The sequence below is a fragment of the Aspergillus tanneri genome (assembly GCF_003426965.1).
Source record: "Aspergillus tanneri strain NIH1004 chromosome Unknown AapTan_6_pilon_pilon_pilon, whole genome shotgun sequence".
Classification (NCBI taxonomy): Eukaryota; Fungi; Ascomycota; class Eurotiomycetes; order Eurotiales; family Aspergillaceae; genus Aspergillus; species Aspergillus tanneri.
In genome coordinates this window covers 2,028,340-2,045,485 of record NW_022984633.1, presented here as the reverse complement: position 1 = coordinate 2,045,485, position 17,146 = coordinate 2,028,340, and the positions used below count along the sequence as shown (strand labels likewise).

At 51.9% G+C, this 17,146-nt stretch overlaps 6 protein-coding genes across 6 annotated transcripts; 2 read left to right on the top strand and 4 right to left on the bottom strand.

Moving 5' to 3' along the window:
- Window positions 1–190: 190 nt before the first annotated feature.
- Window positions 191–6,165, bottom strand: NOT4 (CCR4-NOT core ubiquitin-protein ligase subunit MOT2; the record flags this gene model as incomplete). The annotated part of the gene is made up of 6 exons (XM_033573298.1): window positions 191–2,466; window positions 3,462–5,275; window positions 5,332–5,700; window positions 5,763–5,878; window positions 5,977–6,043; window positions 6,113–6,165. The coding sequence occupies 6 exons, from the start codon at window positions 6,163–6,165 to the stop codon at window positions 191–193; spliced, it is 4,695 nt and encodes a 1,564-aa protein (XP_033423850.1).
- Window positions 6,166–6,666: 501 nt separating this feature from the next.
- On the top strand, window positions 6,667–7,664 carry NUO31 (complex I 30 kDa subunit family protein; the record flags this gene model as incomplete). The annotated part of the gene is made up of 3 exons (XM_033573297.1): window positions 6,667–6,832; window positions 6,909–7,558; window positions 7,614–7,664. 3 exons carry the CDS (start codon window positions 6,667–6,669, stop codon window positions 7,662–7,664), a joined length of 867 nt encoding a protein of 288 aa, XP_033423849.1.
- Window positions 7,665–8,094: 430 nt separating this feature from the next.
- Window positions 8,095–9,546, top strand: ATNIH1004_008691 (BUD22 family protein; the record flags this gene model as incomplete). The annotated part of the gene is made up of 2 exons (XM_033573296.1): window positions 8,095–8,328; window positions 8,431–9,546. 2 exons carry the CDS (start codon window positions 8,095–8,097, stop codon window positions 9,544–9,546), a joined length of 1,350 nt encoding a protein of 449 aa, XP_033423848.1.
- A 262-nt stretch (window positions 9,547–9,808) lies between these two features.
- ATNIH1004_008690 (Zn(II)2Cys6 transcription factor) lies at window positions 9,809–12,604 on the bottom strand (the record flags this gene model as incomplete). The annotated part of the gene is made up of 7 exons (XM_033573295.1): window positions 9,809–10,823; window positions 10,875–11,045; window positions 11,099–11,733; window positions 11,787–11,872; window positions 11,930–12,198; window positions 12,285–12,419; window positions 12,516–12,604. 7 exons carry the CDS (start codon window positions 12,602–12,604, stop codon window positions 9,809–9,811), a joined length of 2,400 nt encoding a protein of 799 aa, XP_033423847.1.
- Window positions 12,605–12,842: 238 nt separating this feature from the next.
- Window positions 12,843–13,886, bottom strand: ATNIH1004_008689 (putative proline utilization protein PrnX; the record flags this gene model as incomplete). The annotated part of the gene is made up of 1 exon (XM_033573294.1): window positions 12,843–13,886. The coding sequence occupies one exon, from the start codon at window positions 13,884–13,886 to the stop codon at window positions 12,843–12,845; it is 1,044 nt and encodes a 347-aa protein (XP_033423846.1).
- Window positions 13,887–14,307: 421 nt separating this feature from the next.
- On the bottom strand, window positions 14,308–15,805 carry ATNIH1004_008688 (proline dehydrogenase family protein; the record flags this gene model as incomplete). The annotated part of the gene is made up of 2 exons (XM_033573293.1): window positions 14,308–15,163; window positions 15,216–15,805. 2 exons carry the CDS (start codon window positions 15,803–15,805, stop codon window positions 14,308–14,310), a joined length of 1,446 nt encoding a protein of 481 aa, XP_033423845.1.
- Between the last annotated feature and the right edge of the window lie 1,341 nt (window positions 15,806–17,146).

The following is a 17,146-nucleotide window of genomic DNA, read 5'->3' as shown; positions in this document are numbered from 1 at the left end:
TGGTGGAATATTGCCCACTGACAAACGCCAAGCAACACCATCGAAGGCTACAAATGATAAGCTACTTATACAATAGAAAGAAAGAAAAGAAAACATGATACAAAATCTCATCCATACTGTACAAATCTCCCGTCGTAAAAAAAGGAAAAGAAAAGAAAAAAGCAGAAGAAAATAAACAATAAAAAAAAGGCTAAATCGGCACCGTTTGTCCGTCAATAGCAGTAGCCAAAGCCTGCTGCACCAGTTTCTTGTTTCGCTTCACCAGCGCATTGAGCTTCTTGTCGATCGAATCAAAGTCCTTGCGCGATGACTCCAGCTCCTTCTGAGACTTCACAGCAAACGCCCGCAGCTCGTCATCCGTCATGCCCACAACGTCATCCAAATCCGGCAGCGTGCCCACGACAACACCAGCAGCCCCGAGCATGTGCTTGGCCGTGGCCGCGGCAAATGATCGCACCGAGGTGGCCGTCGCGTTTACCAATTCGGCGGTGTTCGCAATGGCCCAGTTGTGACTGCGCGTGCTGTCCGCCTCCATGGTCGACAGAACGTTGGGCGGAGCAGCAGCGCTGATGGCCCCGGTCGACTCGGCCGCGGACATGCCCCCCTCGGGCGACACCGGCGCAAGGCTCACCGATGTCTCATCCATCCAGCAAATGTTGAAGTTCTCGGGCGTGGCAAAAAGGGCATCGAGTCCACCGCTACGGTTGGTAAAATCTGGATCTGTGACGGGCTCGGCGGGATACTCCTGGACAAAATCGCTGTCGGAACCACAGCTCTTCTCGAGTGCTAGGAATCGATCTTCTTCCTCGCGAGACAGGTGACGGAGAACAACCCCCCGGGGAGTGATCAGACATCGGTACTTCAACTGGCTGGAGTCGGTGTTGAGGCGAACAGGATCCCCGCGCAGCAGCATCTTACGATGCTCCTCAGTGAGCTCAATCGGCTGCTTCAAGATCTCGTAGTCGTCCGCATTGCATTTCATGTCGAAACGCTGGCTGAGATTGGGGGGATGGAATAGAGGATGCGTATTGAGATCCAACATGCCGAACTTCTGGAGCTGAGCCAGCAATGTAGGGAGTGGCAACGTCCGTTCCGCGAAGAGCTCCTTGATGGAGATCCCACTGGCTTCTGAATCCTTGATCAACTGTTCCACCGTGTTATTCGAATGCCAGGCTTCAGCCTTCTTCACGGGGACTTCCTTGACCTCGACCGGATTGGGCTTCATCTCCTTCGCTTTTTCCTTGGGCTGGGCCTTCTTGGATTCAGCCTTCTGCTCAACCCTCTCCTTGCTATCATTACCATTAGGGGTGGGTTTGGCGGTGTCGGATGTGTTCTCAGGCACCACCCCCGAATAGTCGGCGTTGCTTGTCGCCGCCTTCTTGGCTTTTCGCTTCCTTCCAATAATAGGGGCTTGCACTGGCTCTTCGGGAACGGTAGATGCAGCTTCATGTTTCTTGGCCTCAGCCTCCTTTGCCTTCTGCCGGCGATCTTTCTTGGCTTGGCTCTTGGTCACGGATCGCACGGGGGCCGAACCAATCCGGGATGTTGGGGGCGGAGAATTTGCGCGCGACACCGACGCCGAAGTATAGATATCTGCCTCAGAACCCAGATCACCGGGAGTGTCAGGTCGGCTGAGAGACGAAACGCTAGGTCGTCTAGACCGCGTCTTGTTGGCGACCGGCGCAGACGAATTGGAGTTGGTGGCAGACACAGGGGGAGGAGTCTCCGCCTTGGGGGTGTCGACCACGCGGAGAACTCGGGGCTGACGTGGAGCTGAAGAGTCTGAGGCACGCGAGACCGCAGTCAACGGGGTGTTGGGGCGGGAGCCGATGGCCGATATTGGAACATGGACCTGACCGGATGGTATGTTACCGGACAGTTCGCTCTTGGACGGAAAAGCCTCGTGTGACTGAGACGTGTCTAGAGGCAGTTCCAACTTTATGGGTTTGCCTTTGCTAGAGGTCGACAAGCCCTTATCCTCGCTGGGACCGTCCGTTTTCTTTCCGCTTTTCTTGTCTGCAGAGGCAGCCAGGTCATCCTTGGGTTGCGATCGAGCCTTACTGGCGGATTTCGCTACCGGTGAGCCTAATGAGATCTCTGAAGCATTCTTGACGCGAGTGGATGGGGGACCGTCGTCTGCGATATCTTTCATATCGGGGGATGTGCAGCGGAACGTAGGGTCCTGGAAGCTTTGAGACGGCGTACCGAGCCTAGAGAGAGGAATATTTAGTCCAGGTGGAAGGGCCGAAGTCGAGGAGGTCGGGCTGGATGGGTTCAATGGGCTCTGGAAGAGAGCGGAAGCCGGATGAGTGTGCGGCAAGGGAAGACCTGGAGGAAGGCTGGGAGTGCCGGTGCGCGCCGAGCTTTGTGATTCACTGTGCATGTGGGAGCGTCCCAGATAGCCAAAGCTGTCCACTGGATGCTTTTCTTTGGTGGCAGCGCCGAGAGGAGGGAACTCTTCATCCACTAATGGTCGTTGGTCAGCCAGGTCACCATGTTAATAGTTGGTGCATTGGAACAGGGCAGTCAAGAAACAATGCAAGACCAGTAAAGGAAAAAGCCCGACGTAACTTGCATGCGAGGGCGACAAAAAGAAACAGACAAGAACGGCCAATAGACTATCCAGACAGATAAACAAGAACACAACATCGTACGAGAGGGCTGGCAGATTAATTACATCAAAGTGCCCCGGCCATGTTGCCAGCAAGACACACCAGGGATGACGTCTATATGAACAGTAGTCGTGAGAATTTGGTTTCAAGTAGACAGGCCCCTGCTTTGGCTGAACCAAAGTCAGGGCAGGGAGGTTAACGTACATAAAACCATGACCATGCCGGATGGGCCACCAAGGTGCTGATAGTTCAACCCAGCTTGGATGCAAAAAGAACAGACATACGACAGCCCAAATCAGACGTGGTCCCTGAAGGCGCCCACGCAATGCAATGGGAGAAAAAAAAAGACCATTTGCGTCCATGGAAGCGGCCATAGCAGGGAACAAAAACAATAAAAAGATGAAAGGAATCAAAGACTGGACAAGGTCATAGAACAACGGCAGAAAATAGACAACATGGGTTCCATAAGAATAAACGCCAACGCCAAGCCAGAAACTTGTTCTTTTCAGAGCCGATTGCTTTAATGCTTTGTTGCAGAGTGAAAATATACCGCAAAGGGTTCAATGACGAATCAAAGCGGAGAAAAACAGAAGCAGCAAATTCATATCCTGCACCCATCTAGAGAAATGTGATATCATGTCATGAAGGGTAGGGAAGGGGGAGAAAAGACAGCAAAAGGACGTAAAGTATAAAACAATCAGGCGCGGCATGCAAAAGTGGTCATCATTACAACGAGGAGAGGACATGTAGGGGAAGGTAAGAAGAGGAAAGATATGAAAAGCAAGGCGGAAAGTAACCATCACCAGCGGTTGAAGCCACCTCCGTACATCAGGGTGTGATTGAACCCACCTTGACCCTGACTCCCATACAACGCTTGGCCCGTATTCGCACCCACCTGGTGCATCCTCGCCTGCAGGATACTCGGGTCCGCAAGATCTACTACACCGCCTCCACCGGAGGAAGTGTTAGCGTGTCTGTGCTTCTTCCCCTTCTTCTTCTGCTTCTGTGGTCCAGCCTCGGGGAAATTCCCTGTCTGGGTGCCATAGAAAGAGCTGAGAAGGCCGTTGGCAGGAGTCAGGGGAGGAGGGGTTTGGTGCTGTTGGAGGAAAGGAAACATGAACTCACGCTTAGCGGCATCCTGTCCCTGTAGCCCACCTGCATTCGTGCCACTGCGCCCTCGCAGCAGCTCGCGCATCAACTCCGGGTTGGCTTCCTGCTTCCCGATATTGCCTCCGAGTCCGAGGCTCGTGTTGGTGGTGAATCCATGGCCTTGAGCAAACATGCCTCCTCCGCTGATTGGTGGTGTCCCAGCCGTCTTCAACCCCGGAGGAGGGCCCTGCACGCCACTCGTATAGACGTTGTTCCCAAGCCCATGCTGAGCAGTGGGGGCTGCCAAAGGATTGGGGGTCCCAGACTGCATCAAAGACGCCTGCTGGCTCAACATCCTGGCATTAGGGAGGTTCTTGGAACCGGCTTCGTTTGCAAAGGAAAACCGTGAATTCTGACGATTTTGGGCTTGCAGGGCATTGAACTGTGCCATCTGGCCCTGCAAGAGACCCTGTCGAACCTGGGCGGCCTGATCCAGGGCAGCTGAGCTGAGTCCGCTCTGCAGTGGATCAGCTATGCCGGCCTGCTGGCTGCTGGCGGACTTGAGAAGCATGAGCTGCTGTTGTTGCATGGGGGTCAGACTGCGGCCTCCAAGATTGAGCCCTTGAAACTGATGACTGGTTGCAGAGACGGGGGAGCCAACAGTAGAATTTGAGGTTGTGCCTTGCTGGGACGGGGGCTGGATAGCACCGTGGGATTCACGACTACCACGTCCTCTGACTGGGTGAGGATCGTCCGGCTCACCACCAAGCTGCAGGCTTCCACTCTCACGACTTTCTTCCTCCGCAGTGGCAGATTGCAATAGCTCCTGTTCTCGTCTAGCGCGTTCCTGCTCTGCCTTCTCCCGCATGGCGCGGCGCTTCACACCACCATACGGGTCAATAAACGAAGGGTGATTTTCAATTAGCGCAACCTCTTCCTCGGGCAGACCAGCCGCCGAAAAGATGAACTTGAACTCCGGGGAGTTGACAGCTTTGATCAAATTGTCCAACAATGGAGCCTCTGCTTCCGACACGGGAGGAGCAGCTTCAGGAGATTGAGGGCCCGAGGGCGACGCACTGGACGGTGAAGGAGTTTGACGGCCCGTGATATTAGCCGACTGTTTCTCGCCACGCTTGGGCTCATCGGGAGCCGTCGCCGCCACCGTCACACTTGCAGGTCGAGGACTTTGGGATGGCTGGCTACTAGCCAGACTAGCCCGTCTCGTGCGGCTGATCGCGACATCCTTGTTCGCCCAACTTGCTGAAGATGGCAACGCCGACCCATCGAGTGAACGATTGCCACCAGCAGCGTCGTCCTTACTGGGCTGGCGGCGCATCGGTTGCGACAGTGGCTGGGCCGAGGGTCGGGTGACATGCTGAGCAGCAATGGAATGACTGGGGCCGCTTGGGACGCCGTTTGGACGTTGGCTAGAAAGAGTATTCATCGAAGAAAGGTCTTGGCGGCTGTAGCTGTCGCTGTCTTCGCCCGTTTCGTGCAGGAAAGTGCAGTTTCTATTATGGCATTGTTCATTGCGAAGGAAGGAAGAGCAGTATTTCGTTGTCCCGTATTGTGCCCTATCGTAGTCAGTGTCCGTCGAAGTGATCAGTGCCAGGGTTTCGAATCGACATACCGTAAAACCCGATCGCCGTTGACCGATCCGTCGACCGAACCAATACAGGTTGCAGCATCGGCCTTCCTCGCGTAGGTTACATAGACGCCAATGCCCTGGTTGGGATTGCCGCCGGGCTTGGCCTTGCTAACGACAATTTTTTCGATATCGCCATACTGGCCAAAATAATCCCTTCCACGAAGTGTTTGCAGGAGCTGGCTTTCGTCGCGTATTGTGGGGTTGAGGCCGATCACGTAGACCAAGTTTTTTTGCACGACCCTGACGCCGGCCAAATTCTTGCGACTGGAGGCTTCGATCTCGCGCTTTTCCGCCTCCTTTTTCTTTGCGGCAGCAGCCTTTCGATGCTTCAACGCCAAGTCGGCTTTGAATCTAGTTCGCGGAATGCAGAGTTAGTGCCAAGGATGGGTACGAAAAAGGACTAGGCCACTTACTCGTCTGCATCAGGGACCTTATATTGTATCGTACTATCATCATAAGGGCGTCTACAGTTCGGGCACCGGCCTTCTTCGCTATGAGTTTTGATGTTGTTGTAGCAAAATTGGCAGATCTGTACCGGTCAGAGTCTTTACATGTCGCAAACGCAAGCGTAGTGTGGGGATCCAGGGCCAGCTATCCAGGGGGTAAGGGGAGGCAGAAAAACCGTACCTGATATCCGCAAGGACACGGTTTGAAGTTCTTGTCGGACAGATCGAATTCCTCTATGCAAAGGGGGCTTGCAAGAAATTCACTTGTCAGCCCAACGGGTCCAGTATGAACCAGCCCAAAGACGGGAATAACGTACCAAAACTCATCGTCATCATCAATGACGGAGTCAATCTGTTGACGATTTGACATGACGGGCGAAAAATATGTAACAGGTGACCACTCAGAAAACAAGACTGTGGGGTTCAAAGACGCAACGCCCATCAACCAGCCGGGGTGGAAGGGGGGTTGTGAAAGAAGAACAAGGACAAGAGAAGTATTAAGAGAGCGTAACAAGAATCTCGAGAGCACGAGAACGAGAAGATAAAGGATAAAGGACGAGACCCCAGGGACGGGAGATCAATCGACGTGGGGAGGGGAGGAGAGAAGAAGGAGGGAAAGAAAATAGAACAGCAGAGCAAGAAAGAGCAGAGTTCGGGATGGAGGCGAAGAAGAGAAGTGAAGCTTTGGTTGGGTTTGCGCGTGTTTGGCTCGTTTGCATTGTCGCCCTTATGTCAGCAGTGCACGTGATGGTCACGCTGCTGAACCTCGCTAGGAAAAGCTCCTGGGAAGCAACATTATCGATCTCCAGAACTGTCTTCCCCTCCGCCCTCCGCCGCCGTTGCTCATTTTCTGCCATTGTTTTGTTTCATAATGGCTTCTGCTCGCTCCCTGATGCGGCTGGGGACTGGCCGTTCTCTGGCCTCGGCCACGAGGTCGTTCCGATCCTGCCGTGCCTTCTCGTCGACCCCTCTGCCGTATGTTGCGAAGGAGGCCACGGCGACAGATGTCCCCAATATGCGCCAGGCTCCGCGTCCTCGTAAGAGTCCGACCTGCCAGTGACAAATTTATGCCATGTGAGAAGAGCCATGCTAATTGACTGACCATCTATACAGCCCAGGGACCGCTTCGCGCACCCGTCGTCAACCCGGCCGACAAGTATCAGGATAAGGCCGATAGTCTGCATCAGTACGGCCAGTATGTCATGTCGTGTCTGCCCAAGCACGTGCAGCAATTTTCCGTGTGGAAGGATGAATTGAGTCTCTACATTCCACCGTCCAGCGTGATTCCCGTGATGAGTTTCTTGAAGTACCACACGGCTGCCGAATTCACCCAAATCTCCGACATCACGGCGGTTGACTATCCCACCCGTGACCAGCGGTTCGAGGTTGTTTACAACCTGCTCAGTGTCCGCTACAACTCCCGGATCCGCGTGAAGACCTACGCCGACGAAGCCAGCCCCGTGCCCAGTGTCACGGGCCTGTTCGAGGGGGCTTTGTGGTATGAGCGTGAGGTGTATGATATGTTTGGCGTTTTCTTCACGGGCCACCCGGATCTGCGCCGTATCATGACGGATTACGGGTTCGACGGTCACCCGTTGCGCAAGGACTTCCCGTTGACTGGATACACGGAGCTGCGGTACGACGAGGAGAAGAAGCGGATTGTTATTGAGCCGCTCGAGCTGACACAGGCGTTCCGGAACTTCGAGGGAGGTACCGCGGCTTGGGAGCCGGTTGGTTTGGGCAAGGACAAGACTCCTGATTCGGTATGTTAGATCCTACCTGATGGGAAGACTCGCTAATATGGTTTGTAATGTATAGTTCAATCTCCCCACTCCAGAGCCCGAGGAGAAGGCGGAGGAAAAGAAATAGAACAGATGTAACCGTACTTGGTTCTTTCCTTTTGTATGTACATACCGATCTACGTGGAATTCAGCTGGAAATTGTTACGTAGCTCATCATTCATCTTAAGTACTCTTTGTAGAATTATATCTCAGACGCTAATTAGACCTATATTATTGAAAAAAAAAAATTAAAAATTAAAAAAAAATTAAAAAAAAAAAAAGGTCCTGATGTCAGAGAGTAGGAAAGGCTAATTTGTAAAATCGCCCAAATCACGGTCAATCCATGGCTTGGCACGAGCTCTTACAAAAAAAAAAAGCCCTTCACCTCCAAGCAATAGGCAACAAATATAGCACCGCCAGAGCAAAGACACAAACAACTACAACAATAAAAAGAATTAAACAAACCCATGACCACTCGAAACTATTAGAAATACGCCCCAATCGACGGCAAAACAACCATGTTGAAACGAAAATTCTCCGATCGCAAGTACACGGCGACGGAACCTACCGACAGCTTGCAAACGATCCGACTAAAGCAGAAGTTCGACCAGGGAGTCCTTCTTCTATCTCGTGCGCTGAAGACGGCGCGGGGATTCGAGAGACAGAAGTTAGGGCGACGTGAGAAGACGGCAAAAAGTCAGGGACAGGATGAGACGTTGAAGAGGTTGGAGGAGGAGGTGCAGGTGTTGAAGGTATTTATTCCTCCTTTTTTATTTTACTCCTTCCATCCTTCCTTTCTTTATTGTTTTATTTATTTCCTCCCCGATTTAATATATTAAATTGACGAGAAATAGACCTTAGATCCCCCAGTCGCCGCTGCAAAATACCTCCTGAAACAAATGTTGAAAACGAAACGGATCGCTGAATCGCCTACATTCATCCAATTTAAACAATCCAAAAGCAAGATCTCCACGGAGGGTCCAAAGTCCCCGGCAGAAGCCAATGTTCTGGCACGACTGTATAAATCCACCCCGGTGAAGAACGTTTATCCGGATATCATGACGGGGATTCGCAAACTGCTAGGTCTGGATGATGCTTCGCGGGGGAAAAATGCCGTGACGGGGAAAGTCACTTCAGAATCAAGCGGGGGTCGTAATGAAGAAGATTACAAGCGGGATGATGATGATTTCTCCGGCTCAGATTTTGAGGCAGCGCCATCAGCAGTTTCTAGATCAAGCACAAAACTACCAAGATCGGACGAAGAAGAAGAAGTTATTGGTATGAGTGATGCAGAGAGCGAGGACTTTGCGCGATTCAATTCACGACTTGCTCCTGACTCTGAGGACGATTCAGAAGGAGAAGATCAAGCAAGTGACGTCTCAGAAGGCATAGACCTCACAACCTCAAAACCATACCCAGACATATCCATCTCCCGATCCCCCTCACCCGACTCGCCACCACCGCCCAAAAAACAAAAATCCAAGATACCTCCAATGGAGCCTGTCACCAGCACGACATTTCTACCGTCTCTCACGATGGGGGGATACTTCTCCGGCTCCGAAGCCGAGACCGAAGACGTCGATAATGAGCCCCCGAGACGCAAAAATCGAATGGGTCAGCAGGCTCGTCGAGCTCTCTGGGAGAAGAAGTTCGGTTCGGGGGCGAATCACCTGAAAAATCAGAAACACAGCGAGAGGAATAACCGGGACAGTGGCTGGGATTCTCGTCGAGGAGCTATAGGCGATGGAGACGGTTCAAGAGGTAGACGAGGGCGAGGTCGGGGTCGAGGGGGAGGTTCAATGGGAGGGAAAATCCAACGACAGGAAGTAGATCGTCCAGCACCCCGCGGAAGCGCTGCGAAGAAGCCACAGAAGGATAATAGACCGCTACATCCGTCGTGGGAGGCCGCGAGACGAGCCAAGGAGCAGAAGACCGCTTCGTTCCAAGGGAAAAAGTTCGTGTTTGATTAGAGTAAAGGGCAGACTTGGTATCTACGGACCACGTGTCATATGTAATGTATCATAGCGGGCTGCACTGTAGCAATCAAATCAATCAAAAAGAAAATGTTAAACATATGCAATATAGGTATCGCAAGAAATATTCACGGCACCCCCTAGATGAATAGGAAACATAGAAATATCCAGGCCAGACAACAAGAAAACACCACCACGCTGAATCTCAAAGGTCATCGCTATACAGATCAATCATGATATCCACCGAAATACAACTCCATCAATCATTCATGAATTGCATCCATCTCGTATCGGGATTTTTAATATCGCCAGCGAGACACTGCTGAGCATCAGCCTCAAAGCAGGGAATAGCATTGAACTCCCCCAACTCCTGCGGGAGGTTGGAGACAAAATGGTCGAACCCAAAATGCGGCATGTGGGACAAAGTGGTATGAGAGGCGGAAAAGTCCGAAGAGCCCGTGATGTCGGTACTCGCCATCTCGCTGTCCATAGGGTCGTTATTATTGGAGGTGTTTGTCAACGGTGTAACGGGAACATGCGGTAATCCGCTTGGCCCTGTCGAATATGGCTCGTGCAATTGTACGGTTTCTGGCGAGATAGGCCCCGTCTTCCACAACATCTCCCAGTTCTTGAAGCGGTCATATGCGGATTCGGCGGCCCCGGAACCGCCTGGCGCATGGTTTTCACTCCACTCTTCCAAGCGACGGATGGCTCTTTCCAGAGCCTCGATAACGCTGACGGCCGATCGAGCGGACCCGACCCCCATTGACATGATCTTGATCAACGCCATACCCTTCTCAAGTGCCTCGCGGAGTCGTTCTGTCCGTTTGGTCAAGCTTTGCGCCAGGATGACTAGTAGAGCCGCACGGCATGAGCTGAATTCGGTGAAAGAGGCGCGAGCGAGACCGGTCTCGTCGCGGAGCAGCCGGCAGAGATCGATAATCTCCAATGCAGCCTCGACACAATCAGTAACCAGAATTGAACGGTTCTTGGAGAGGCCGGACGGCAACTTATAGCCCGGACCAAGCAAGGTGGTTAGATTGACACCCTTCATGCTGCTGAACAGGAACGGCCGTCCAAGAAAAATCCTTGTCAAACAGTAATCTAACTTCAGATGCAAATTGGAGCGAAACAGGGGCCCTGCCGGGTTCAGATCTCGGCAATTGGTCTCTTCAGGCAATGTAGACCACCAATCTACAAGGTTCTTTCGCAGAGTAAGCATTCTCTCGAGACAGTCTTGTTGCTGACCTTTCCGAGACTTTCGTAGGAGAGATCTATTAAATCCATTAGCAACAGCGTTAGCTTCGGACAAGGTGGCCACGCACATTTCATTAGCAACTTCTCCCAGTTTGAGAGTCAACGTGATTAGTGTTATCATATTGGTATGGTTCGAGACCTGTCCGGCCGGCTTCAAGCCGGGAAAATCGACAGGCATCGCAGCATCTACGTCGGCATCCGACAAGGACACAGGCCTCCCATGGAGAATACTAACCCGTCTGGAAGCAAGTAAGCATATGACACTCACAGTATAAAGCGGGGGTTGTCTCACTTTTCAATCGTGTAGGCTGTCCAGAAAACTCGGTTGCGCACCTCAATCATTCGGGGAGAAACGCCCTCACCGAGATACTTCCGATGCATGCCATTTTGGATGGCCATTTTGAGAGCCAGACCGAAATACGTATAGCAAAGACCCGAGGTGTCAAGAGGCAATAAATACGTCCCAATCAGCAAGCAAGCCTGAACGCTCCGCACCGAAGCAGTAGCGATAATGTCTGGAAGCAATTTCGACGCGAATTGATAGAACGTCAAACCCACTTCGTCTTCCGAAAAATGATGGTCCTCTGTGAGCGACAGGTCCGACGCCAGACGATTGACAGGGGTGGCTGATTCCATGTGGGCAAACTGCGTGCCGACAGCCAGAACCATCAAAATAGAGCACACGGATCCAGCATCGTTCGACGAAAGAGTCGACGGGTTCGTATAGCATATGTTTAGTTTGTCTCGCAGCCAGTCTTCTTCAACGTAGAAGTTATTAGTCTGTGCGTATTTGAAAAATATCTGGACCAGGAAATCCGCCACGAAGCGTGGTGGAAGACAGGTGATCGATGCTGATACCAACGACGACCCAGACTGTAGCTGTGTTGCTCGCCATCGCTCCTCAAACGGCTCTGTTTCGGTCGATGCCTGTGTCTATTAGCAAGGAGAACGTACAGGGCGAGGCAAGACAGGGGGAATACCTCTGGAGCTGCTGCTTTCATCCATTCATCGATCTTTTGTCGAATTTTCATGGAAAAATTCAAATAGGAAAATTCCCCGGAATATTCTGCACGAAGCCCAGATCAGCTTGATAACCCCATCGGGGCTGAGAGAGGAGACGTACGGGTTGTATTATCCGGCAACGCCTTGATGGTAAAATCTTCATCGTCAATGGCTAGGTCCTCGAGATCTTCCTCCTCCAGGCGAACCGAAGGACCTGCATCCGAGTCCGGCCCTCGATGTCTATGTTTCAATTCTTCCGCAGTTTTCCGAAGAGACTGGAGGTCGAAGGAGATATTTGGGATATAATGCTGCAGGATCTGCTCCATGTACCGAACCCGTTCCGAGTCGGCCAGCTGATTTCGACTAAGGCCTGCAGTTCGTTCTAGAAGACTGTAGTCCCTGTCAGCAAATGAGTGACAGGAAAGGTCAAAAAAATATCTTAAAAAAATAAAAAATAATAAAAATAGGAATCATACGATATTGAGGAAGACCGTGCGATCTTCTCCGCATGGTCGGGGTGAGTGAAGATGCATTGCCGACGATAACGCAGACATCGACGACAGGGCACGCCACCCTCACATTTCTCCTTCACGCGACGACACCCATCGCACCTACAATAGCCAGGCCATTAATTTCAGTTCCTGAGCATCATCGAAGCACCTCCAGACATGGCGGCCACGGTGTCAAGGGGGAGAAGGGCAACCTACGCTCGAACGGCACGCTTGCGGTTCTCCTCCGCAACGCGGGGTCGTTTCTGCTGGCCCAGACCAGCGGGGGTCGTTGGTCCATCGTCCATGGCAAATCGTGATCAAGGAGGACGACGGAGGAAGGAGATCATTGTACAGTGAGTAATAAAACGACGACAGTTAGGTAGTTGGGGGAGGGGAGGTTCCACGTGAGCGGAAGGCGGGAGGAAAAGAAGAAAATGAGAGAGCGGAATATTCTTTTTTGGGTCTCTTTTTTGGTCTTTTCTATTAGGTATTAAGGAAATATCTTAACAGTAAGTAGATAGATAGTAGATAGTAGGTATAAAGTTAGAATCCATCCACCTCCATCCCCAACCCCAGTTCTTTCCCCACATCCAACAACTTCTTCCCAGTAATTAGATCCATGATGCCCATCCCCACACACTTGAAGACCACATTGCATCCATCGGGGATCTCAATCGGATCCGATTTCCCCAGTCGTCCATACAACTCTCCAATCTCGACCAGCTGGGCCTCAGTGACTTGCGCCCAAATCAACTCCCCCGATTCTTCTAGACACGCCTCCTTGGAATCCACGTAGATCCGCCCTCCGCCTGACAGAACAGTCTCCGTATCGACCTCGTGCATGTGAGGTTTATACGACCCGATGAGGGAGATGAATCGTGGCTTGAAAGACTGTTGCAGATAGGCATGGGGGAAGTTCGGTTCCGTGGAAGGTGTACAGCTGAAGATCACATCGCACGAGGTCAATTCAGACCGTAGTCGTTCCCAATAATCGGGGGTATCTTCCTTCGCCAACGTCGTAATCGTAACATGGGGATGGGCCGATTGTAATTCCTCAACCATGTCCTTCATCTCGTCCAGTCTCCGACGTCCCCGATTGATGAATACAATCCTCCGGATCGGATCCGGTACCAGGAGCAGGGCTAATCGCGCATGCCACTCCGCCTGTCTTCCAGACCCGAAGATCACAATATTTTCCCTTAGAGACGTGCAGCGAACGAATAGGGTCATGATAGCTAACGCCGTACGGAAGGCCGTGATTTCCGCTGCGCTGAGTATCCCCAAGAGTTTACCCTCTGGAGAGAAGATGTTAATGACGCCTATGATCCCATGGGATTGCGAAGCGGTCACGATCTTTATGCCCGTATTGATGGTATTGGACACCGGCATGAAGAGCGACAGGTTCTGGTCCTTGGTGGCGATGGTGGTGCGCAGTGGCTGGTGAATGAGTCGGTCGGGTCCTGACAACTGCGACTGGGATGAGACTGTTGTAAAGGCCTCGGACAGAGCATCGAGGAATCCATGGCATTGTTCTGGAGTCAGCTGGCGCAACACTTGCGCGACATCGGGCTCAGATAGGAGATGCATCTTGCAAGCATGTCGAGTCGTTGTCGAGGTCGTCACAGCATGTCAAGTACTCCAAGGCGCAAGTGGCATCTATTGCATTTAGATAGTCGACTGACTATCCAGCGAAAGAAGGGTGATGTCGAAGGCCACGATGGGAGGACAAGATTCCGTTCCTAACCGGAGGTCGGGATCGTGATCCGAAATAATGTGGGGTTCATGACACGGTGAATATAGTCATACTCATGATCCTACACTGTACTTGCGGATATCTATCACATGGGAAATGTTCATTCACAGAAAGAAATAACGCTAACGCCATCTATATGCAAGTTCGCCAACAACTGAACACTGAGGGAATCGAACCAAAGGAAAAGTATATACAAAGAGCGCCAATCATGTCATCGAGGGAACAGAGGGAACAAAGTGAACCAAACGAGAGGCTTCAGTTGCCAGAACCGAACACTCGGAAGACTCGTCGCTTGAGCTCGCCAAACATCGCCTCCTGGGACTGCTTGGTACGACCAACCGCCTCAGTGTTCTCCACCGCGCGTCTCAGCAAGAAGCCCATGCACTCCTTGACCGATCCCCAGGTCAGAAGCTTGTACACATTCGGCGACTCCAACGATGAGGGCTCGCTCGTCTCAGGACCCTGGAAGCCCTGTAGAAGTTCGCAGCTGACCTCGTCGGCCATACCCTGCAACTGAGCGTAAGAGAGGTCAACGCCGTGGTTTTCGCCCTGAATCGCTTGCTGCATGCGGAGAGCATGGGCCTTGCGGACGGACTCCCGGTTGTGCGTGGCGATGATGACGTTGACGGGAGGAAGCTCGGTCGTGTACTCCTTGGACGCGGACTGCAGCATGGAGTTGTAGCGGCGAGTCAGGAGAGCCTCCACGACGCCGTCATAGCAGTTATCGGTGGCTTCCTTGGTAGCCCATATCAAGTGGCGGGGCTCAGTTTTCAGATAGGCACCGCGGACCAGCTTAACGCCCAGGGTGTATCCCTCCTGGCGAGAGATCTCCAGATGCTTGGCCAGCGTCACAGGGGTCGAGCACAGATACGCCTGATAGGTGTTATAGAAGATGGCACGACCAGGGGTCTGCGAGTTGCAGTACTTCTGGTACTTCATCGTCCATTCTTCAATCCCCGGCTGCACGGCCTGCTCCTCGGCATCGACCAAGAGTCGAACATTTTGGGAGATGGCCAAGTCGCACACTTTCTTGATGGCGGCGTCGATGAATGGTGATGGAGCCGCCTGCTGCTGCAGTAGCTGAAGGACATGAGTTCCCATACCAGTGAATCTAGAGCAGTCAGCTTGAGCGCTAAAGACTATCAAGAGGGATAAGAACATACTTCAGGGCTACAAAATCCCCTTCCTGGGCCATGTCCACAGTTTGCAAGGTTCCGTCCAACCACATCTGGATCTCTTCCCGGGCGGCCTTCTCGTCGAGGGGATTGGCGGTGCTCTCCCCCACCAGAACCTCGCGGGCATATCCCAGCAATACACCACGGTATCCCAGGCGCTTGATCTCCTGGATGGAACGCTGGACTTCCAGCTTGTTTTCACCGGCGTTGAACTGCTTGTACAGGGTGTGCTTCACGAGGAGATTCAGGAGAGGGTTTTTGGCGACATCCAGGACGGGAGTCTTGGGGTGAGCCAGCATGGACAGGGTATAGATGCATGGTTTCAAGAGCAGTGAGGAAGAGGACACAGACAGGATCAACAGTGATCGAAAGACCGAGGACAAGGGCAGCTTCGCCAGCGGAGAGGTGGAATCCTTCTTGGGCGAGGGGGGAACCTGCTGCCACACGCCGTTGGAGGAGGTCGAGGCCGCAGCCAACGACGACTTTGCATTGCTGGTGCGGCTCACGAATCGGACATTGGAGTAGGAGGCGGGGATACCAGAGAGCACTCGCACAGAGCGGCGAGGGTGAGCCTTCATCATGGGAACGGTGGCGATATGCTGACTGGTAATGAATGGAGGAATGAAGGAACTATGGTGAAGAAACAAGAAGAAGAACCAGAAGTTAAGTAGATTGAGAAGGGAATCTCAATAAGTAGCCAGGCGGGGAACGCGTCTCAGCCATTGTAAGTTGTAGTAATGGTAATTAGTTATCTCACGAATATACTACAATCGAACGGTAAGAGTTCCCGGTGGAAACCGCTCGCCTGCCGGTTAGTCTTAGTCATGGCTGTCCACCTGACCTCTCCGTCTCCTTTTGACTCCTGTATATACATGTACTACCGAGTACTCGGTATGGTATCTGTATCTTCACTATATCCATTCTATCGTTACCCCAGTGGTTTGTTCTCTGCATCTGACTGAGATCGACCGCTACGGGAAATCCTGGTCCGAGCTGCTTGTCCCAGTGACGATCGGAGAATGAGGCGACACTGCATTGACGGTGGTCAGTTCCTAGAGCCGGGTTCTCCCTCACTGAGCCGGCTGAAAGGCGATATATCTGGATCTGGGAAGCGAGAACAACGTCCCAATCTTCATACCAAGTCAAGCAGGAACGCGTTCCCGATGGAAAAGTTCGACTGTATGGCCGGTTCCACGGGCCGGTGAGAATTTCCCCACCGGGTGGATTCTGCCTAAACCGGGCCGGTGATGCTTATCAGATCATAGATGGTATGGACTATGGAGTATGGAGTAGCTTCTCGAATCTAGGGGCAGAACCCTAGTAGGCTAACGTTACTCTCTGGACGTGTTATCTCTATCCGAAGCCTTTGAATGGCCAGAAGATTGAATAGTGTTTGCTTGGTATGTAGTCAGCGGTATTCTAGATTTCTAGTAACTGTACAGGTCTATGTCACCCTATTTATATATCAGGGTAGCCCATAACATAGTTCTTATATATCTATCTTAGCCTGTATACTAAACATACTTACTGTTTACCTGGGTTTGGTTTCTTCCTAAACATACATTAGAACTGTATTTTATAAGCTGGTCGTACTATGGAGGGCTGATATACCACATCTTATTTAGTCTGCCTCATTTTGATGCAACTGTATTTTGAGGGCTTCAGAATAGTTACAGCGCTGTCTAAGACTATCTCCGATCGAGAATGGAAGAAGAGCTGGTCATAGATAATGACGTATTGACCAAATCTTAGGCCCAAGTAGGATCAGCACTAGCAGGGATTATATTAGTGTTGTTAGGGCTTATATAAGGCAGGGGATACTCAAGAGGATCGATTGTCTATTCAAATGTTGCTCAATATCTGTCCATGTCAACTATTAATATTTCTCCCAGCTGTCCAAGCTTAAACCATCCCCATTT